The sequence below is a fragment of the Microcaecilia unicolor genome, chromosome 13, assembly GCF_901765095.1.
Source record: "Microcaecilia unicolor chromosome 13, aMicUni1.1, whole genome shotgun sequence".
Classification (NCBI taxonomy): Eukaryota; Metazoa; Chordata; class Amphibia; order Gymnophiona; family Siphonopidae; genus Microcaecilia; species Microcaecilia unicolor.
In genome coordinates, this window is record NC_044043.1 from 50060366 (window position 1) to 50067994 (window position 7629).

The 7629-nt window shown below is 39.5% G+C and overlaps 1 protein-coding gene across 1 annotated transcript in view; it reads right to left on the reverse strand.

Annotated features, from left to right (window-relative positions):
* CLTC (clathrin heavy chain) overlaps window positions 1-5166 on the reverse strand; it is a 208400-nt gene extending 203234 nt beyond the window's left edge. The window contains exon 1 of the mRNA XM_030186302.1: window positions 4845-5166. Within this exon, the coding sequence (XP_030042162.1) occupies window positions 4845-4886 (42 nt within the window). The 5' untranslated portion in view covers window positions 4887-5166. The remainder of the gene's footprint in view (window positions 1-4844) is intronic.
* Window positions 5167-7629: the final 2463 nt, after the last annotated feature.

Below are 7629 nucleotides of genomic sequence, written 5' to 3' on the forward strand. Positions count from 1 at the left end.
AACTGAGGAACTGAGTTCGATTCCCACTTCAGAGACCTCCTTGTGACCCTGGGCAAGTCACTTAACCCTCCATTGCCCCATGTAAGCCGCATTGAGCCTGCCATGAGTGGGAAAGCGCAGGGTACAAATGTAACAAAAATAAAAAAAATAAAAATAAATCTTGCATCATACCTGGCCATACTCGGAGATGGTGAGGATGTTGAGGAAAGGCTGCAGGAAAACTCTGAAGTTAAGTCATGTCACATCAGACTATTTATTTTTGACATTTATAACCCACATTATCCCGAACATACTAGAGTTCGATTAGGCTAACAGGAAAATTACTATGAAGACTGGCAGAATGAAGACAGCAAAATCTTTCCTTAATGCCCTGGATGAGTCTCGTGCAGGTTGAATGAATTCTATTGGCCACTTTGTCCAGCTTTGCATTTTTTCTTTGGTTGTTGATAGCCAAGTTTGAGCAGATAGCACACTGGATCTTCCACACTACCAGTGAGACTTCTTACCAGTGTTCCCTCCCTGCAACCGACTGATAAAACCATCACAAAAGATAATATTGGTTTGCAGAATTATACTATTCCAATAACCAAGACTAAGGATTCTGTACTTTCCTAAATCTCCAGTATTTTCACTTATATATCCTATATAATAATTCTCACCTCCAACAGGATGTGCCTGGGACCGTGCCTGCAGGAAGTGGTCTGCTAGGCAGGCACTCACTGACCTCAGTGACAATTTGGCAAAGCAAAACAATCTGAGTGCTGGCCATTAGGACACAGGGTTGATAGGAGAGTTTTAAAAGACTGAAGGAACCAAAAGTGTTCGGGGGGGGGGGGGGGGGGCAAGTTCTGAATGAATGAAATGAAAGCTAATCAAGAAATGTATTAAGTTATGTCCAATAAAAAAAGGTATCATCTTATTTTCTTTTCCATGTTTTATTTTGTTTGATTTCTATTGATAACCTTAAGAGTGGACTAACACGGTTACCACACTCCTCTACTGAATGAATGAAAGAAATTAAAATTTACGAGAGGAACACAATCTGAATGCAGGGCATTTGTACACAGGGTAGATAGGACACTTTTTTTAAAAAATTAAGGAAGTATTACATCTTGGGGGAGGGGTGAGGAGGAAAGCGGTGGGGTATCCGGATACTGGGCATTAGGGCCACATAGACTTTTGAAAGCCTTAAGGAACCCAAAGTGTGGGAAGGAGGAGGAAAAGGAGGGGAGGAAACGGGGTGAGGGGCATTAGGAACAGGGGAGAGGGCCCTGTCACACACTCATTCTCACACACACACCGTCACACAGACAGACTCACTCTGTCACACACCCACACATTCACTCTGGCTCTCTCTCTCAAACATACACACTCCCAGGAAAACCTTGCTAGCGCCCGTTTCATTCGTTCCAGAAACAGGCCTTTTTTACTAGTTATATATAATGACTAAACTACAGTTTTCAGGAAGTATTGATAATTGCTTCTCAAGCTGTGTCATTGATAGCTGAGGTGCCTATGTTGCCCGTTTTACAACACAGGTCCTCTGAACAAGGGAGAGCTTAAAAAGATGCCAATGTCTACTGACTGGAACTAAGATTTTTTAACATTAGATTTATTTACCGCCTTTTTGAAGGAATTCACTCAAGGCAGTGTACAATAAAAATAAAACATGAGAAATAAACAATTACAGCAGTAAAAATATGCAAACAACAATACAAAGTATGGTGTAGTATACTACTTGCAATGTCAACATAATACGTAACAGAACATTTTAATTGACAGTGTAGAGTATATGGATTGGGGGGGAAAGGTATAAAACAGAGAATAGCAAAATAATAAAAGTCAATGTTCCAATATATGTTGACTACAAATAAATTAAAAAAAAAAAAAAACACACACACACCCCTTTCCCTATATTGTTACATATGCAAGAGTTGTACTTGCATAAGGTTCAATTAGGAAAAACCCAGAATAATTACAAATCCTTGGGCGACGTCTCTTCCTAAAGGCTGTTAATAAATCCCAATAAATATCAATTCTTATAGATACCAAGTCAAAACTAAATGAATGTTCAGAAATATTCCCAGTACCATCATCTAGCCAGTATGATCATCTAGTTACTTTCAGAAATTTAACTGTATACTGTGTAAATTTCAAAGTCTTGTTTTATATATTTTATTATACCCAAAAGCTGAGTACAAAGCTAAAAATAACTGTAATGTGAACTTTATGTACTTATCTGGGTTACGAGAGGCAATAATGAAAGATAATATTAATGTTTGTAGGTATCTACCCAGTTAGTGCATTGCCAACCATTTTGAATAATGCATGCGATTTATAGCTAATGTAAGGGATTTACCCTTTCAAAAATATTTTTGAACAAAAAGAAACCAAACAGAAGAGAAAACAATATGCCATATCTGTTGCAGCAGTAGTATGAAGAGTAATGCAGGTATCTGCAGCCTCTCCCATGTGGCACTGCAGTTTGCTTATCTTCTTTATTTATTTGGATTTAAGTAGAGTGATATGGTAGCCATGTTAGTCCACTTTAATAATTAATAAATAACAATAAAACAAAACATAGAAAAGAAAATAAGATGATACCTGGATTAACTTAATACATTTTTTGATTAGCTTTCAAAGGTAACCCTTCTTCAGATCAGAAATAAGCAATGTTGATAAATAATAGTATATATATAATTGAAACACCAAAGCATTCCAATGACAGTCTCACAGGAAGAGGGTGAGGTGGGTAAGGTGAGAAACAGGGGGGTGGATGAGAGACAGGGAAAGATGCATGTTTGATAAGGGTGACAAAGCAGTAGAATTTTATGGTTTATAATGGGCTAGAAAATCCAAATCTTTGTTAAGTCCTTGCTGGTGGGTGTCAAAATATTTGACCATTTTGACTTCAAAGGTCTTACATTCCTGGATTGTCTTAAAGTTTTATTTTAGTATTAAAATCATTGGATAGTGTTCTGGTTTTGTAAAGTGCTGTCCCACAGAGGTGACATCCTGGTTGGTACTGGCATTTTTCATATGATGTCTATGTAAATTAAATCTAATCTTTAGCATCTGGCTTGTTTCTCCAATATAGCACCCTTCTTCACACTTTTTAGATTGAATGATATATACCACATTGGAAGATGAGCATGTGAAGGCTTCCTTTATGTTGAATATTTTTCCTTTGTGAAAGACTGTGGGATCCTGTGAAATGTGTGGGCACAATTTGCAGCTGGATATATTGCAAGTATGTGTACCACTCTTCTTTTTGAGTTTCTATTGAGAGTTTGCTTTTCACTGGTTTGTGTTTTAAGTTGGGTGTCTGTCAGAAGGCCAGCACTGGTGGGGATGGGAATCTCTCTTTCGGCAGTTCATCTTCCTGGAGTAATGGATTTTTTTTGTATGTGGTGAAGGATGGAAGCTGGAGTTGTGGAGGTAACTGCATTTGTCCATGGGTTTCCTGTATATAGATGTTTGTATATAGCCAGAAATGTAAGACTTTTAAAGTAAAAAAAAATTACATTACATATTTTGACACCCACAAGACAAGACTTAAAGATCTGGGTTTTCTAGCCCATTATAAACCATAAAATTCTACTGCTTTGTCACCCTCTTACCTAACATGCCTCTCTCCCTGTCTTCTCATCCACCCCACCCTCTTCCTGTGAGACTGTCATTGGAATGCTTTGGTGTTTTATTTATATACTATTACTTATCGACATTTGCTTATTTCTGATCTGAAGAAGGGTTACCTTTGAAAGCTAATCAAAAAATGTATTTAGTCCAATAAAAAAAAAGGTATCAGCTTGGAAAGGAAAGCAAAGCTGAGTACAACAAAATTATGGGAAAAGTTTTTAAAATACTATTATAACAAGGTACAGAATTTACCAGCACTATCCTCCTCTCTATCTAGCAGAAAACGATATTGCAAGGCAGATGCTGTACAGTCTATTGCACTAAACCCATATGACCTAGCAAATAAAATATTGTTAAAACAACCGCATGGAACTAGGTCACACTAACTTCATTAAAATATTTTTTAAAAAGTAGTGTAATAGTTTTGCACAGTTGATTCAAGGGGGGCTTATTCATTCGTGATGACAAAGTGTCAGAGGTTGGTAGAGACCGCCCAGCTCCAACCCATTCTCCAATTCTGCACCTCCCATCAGGTGTTAGTGCGGGCAAGGAACGCTTCTGCATCGCCCACGCACTGGAACCCATTTGGAGAAATTGCCCCCGAGAGAAAGAATTACGGTTTATAGGCGATGACAACAAATAACGACTAAAGCCTCAGAAGATTGTGAAATTGTTGCTACGGTCTAATACATGCCTTCAATAAAGGAGCAACAGAAAAGCAAAGCAGCTTTCACTTCCTCTACATTCAAGCATCTCACTATGAAGCCGTGTTGAATAGATAATGTTCCTTTAAATTCTACTGCTGTGCCCAACGAAGCCCATTTTTTTCATCCTCTCTCCTTTTCTATTTTTACACAGGCTATAAATCTCTGCTACGTCCTGCAGAGAGAAGCCTTCGAGTGGTTTCTAGTCCTGAAGGGCGGCGCAGAGTTCGTTCATTCATTCTCCCCACCACCCTCCTCTCTTCCCATGCAGCTCCTAGATTTGAAGGAACTTCAGTGGTTAAATCCTCTCTTCTCCAGTTCTATAACGACCTAGGCTGTTCCCCTATGTTGAAATCGCCTCTAAAGTCAATGGGCTTTGGAACTGGGAGTTAAGGACACAAGCAGGGACTAACTCCTCAGGAGAAGGAGAGAGCTGTGGGCAGCCGTGAAGAAGAGCTAAAGGACACAAGGTTAAACATGACTGCCCAAACGGTTCCCTACCTGTAAGTGCTCCTGGAAGCGGATAGGAAGAATTTGAGCCATGGCGGCAGCAGTTCCTCTCTAGTTCCCTGTCACTCGCACTCCAGGCCAGGTAGCGTCACCAACTCCCTAAGGCAGCAGCAACTGGCGGTTCAATACTTCTACAGTTCACAAGACAGCAGGACTCGGGTGTCCTTCCCACTATTCCCTCGTCTCCGCCTGTCGCGCTGAAGAGACGGAAAAAGGAGCGCAAACGGACTCCAGGAAAAGCCGCAATGGCGGAACTGTGAGCTCAGCAATCCGGAAACGGTAGCGGATGGATATCGTCTCTCACACAATCGCGGCACCCAGCCCCGGTTCTACTACCTATAGGGAACTTTCTATTTATTCGGTTTTATTTGCCCTTAAGAAAGGCCGAACTTGAGAAACACAGAAGAGCAAACGAAGCTGTGTAGGCTCGGAAGTGGTAGGCAAGCAGAGACAGGTTAAAAGAACCAACGGGGATTATTTTTCAGGTCGATTTTCACGGGGGGTTTTTTTGCCACATCATGCGACTAGGTAAATAACGTCACTTCCGTTTTCGCTGGATTCCGCCTTCCTCCTCCAGTTTCCTGGGTGTGTCACGTGGAGAGTGAGGTTACCCTGAGAAGGTTGATTTGTCCTCCTCGTCGTTTAACTTTAATTGAACTTTTGTGGAGTTCGAGGTGTGCCTCGCTGTACTTGAATATTGACGTGTATATTGTCTTTTTGTGGCGCTGTAAGAATAAAGATCTGTAAATTGGGGAGATTTAACATAATCAGTTAATATCGGTACTGTAGTGATTCGTTTTGTTTTTTTTTAAAGATAGAAGACATAGGCACAACTGTTCTGCATATGCTGTCAAACAGTGACCGCTGTTTTTACGTTAGTTTAATCAAATGGATACGTGGGAAAATCAATAAGGTGGACTAATAATGAGCCAAACCACTAACCTCTGTCTTCCTAAAATTTAGATTCTACATAAAAAGTAGAGAAAGATACCCCCCTGCCCCCCACGCCCTCGCGCTCACATACACAGAACAAGCATGTATATATCATTGGAGACTTAGAGGATTTTAATAATTACTAGTTTCATAGTAACAGTTTGTTTATGTTACTAACCTTTGTATTTTTCAATATCCCTAAATGCCGTGATTGATTTGTTAACTACTTCCGTGTCTTCACTACTATTCTATAACAACTACCTAGGAGTACTAATGACATTTTTGAAAATTGTTTATACAATATGGGGTCTTTTAAAGCTTTTGCTCCTGGTAAATATCTTCATTCTACCTACTCTAAATTACATGTCTAATATGAAATATTTTCTTCAAGGAAATCAGCAGCTTCAGACTGTTTAACAGACCTCATTATTAGGATGTATTGCTCACGTTTTAGTATACGAAAATTTATGGAAAGCAAGGTACAACAGCATACATAGATATATTACTATTTCTATACCTAAACTCCATGGTGAAACATATAGTAAAGTGCAGTAGTATAACCAAAGGATCTACATTAAAGGTATCAACTTGAAATAAATAGCCCCATGAAGGATTGGAGGAACGACTATTTTTTTTTTTTTTTTTAGCAACGCAACCTAACGTGTGCTAGCACGGCTAGGAAATGGAAGGTGTTAGCCAATCAGGGAGATACTGGAGGTTTAGAAGTCTGTGGTTTCATTCAAAAGTTCGGTAAAAGACAGGCTTGTTTATTCCCCCCCCCCCCCTTTTTTTTTTTTTAGATGTTTATATCGTGCACACATCTGCAAATTAGCATAGTTTTACATTAGTTTTAATGACAAACTGATTTTATTATGTCTTTTCTTTAAATATTTTGTGACATTTATCTCATTTCTTCTCTTTTAAGGCTAGTACTTATTGAAGCTCATTTTCAAAGGACATAGACTTACAAAATTGCATAGGGGCTCATTTTCAAAAGAGAAAAACATCCAAAAAGTGTCATAAAGCACGACTTGGACGGATTTCTTTTCTAAATGCCCAAATCAGCATTTTCAAAACCTGTTTTGCAGATGCACTTTGTCTACAGTGTGCCCAAATCAGAAGGGGGCATGTCGGGGGTGTTTTGAAGGGTGGGCTTAGGGCATGCCTAACACTTGGACATTTACACAACGCAACAATGATTTTGCTACTGAGAGAAAAACGTGATTTTATACTAAATTGAACCCGCCGATTCCCAAATATGAACTCCGAATTTGCCTGACACGTCTACATTTTAAGTTATACCTGCAAAGCATATTCACTTATAATATTAATGCATTATATATTGGAAATATTCCAACGGACATGCCCGGACCTGTCCAGACGCGCTCAGACAGGTCTATTCGCTGATGTCAGCAGTAAGCATATAAGGCAAGATGGATAGACGCAAATGTGTTAATGATCCGGACAATTTCTGCTACATATGTGGCAAATACACTGATCACAGCAAGAATCTGACAAAGTGAGTGCGCCTTGCTTACAAGTATTACTTTGTCAAATTGGAGATCAAGATAAAAGCTGGGCACCTCATGTTTGTTGCACTGTGTGTTACTCTGGGCTAACGCAGTGGTTGAATGGTAAAAGGAAAGGAATGGCTTTTGCAGTGCCGATGGTTTGGCGTGAGCAGAAAAATCACCATTGAGACTGTTATTTTTGCATGACTAAAATCGCCGGATATTCAAAGAGAAACAAGTCCCAAATTGTGTATCCTGACTGTGAGTCTGCTCTTAAACCAGTACCACACAATGTAGAGAATCCAGTGCCTGCCCCTCCTGCAGCAGGAATG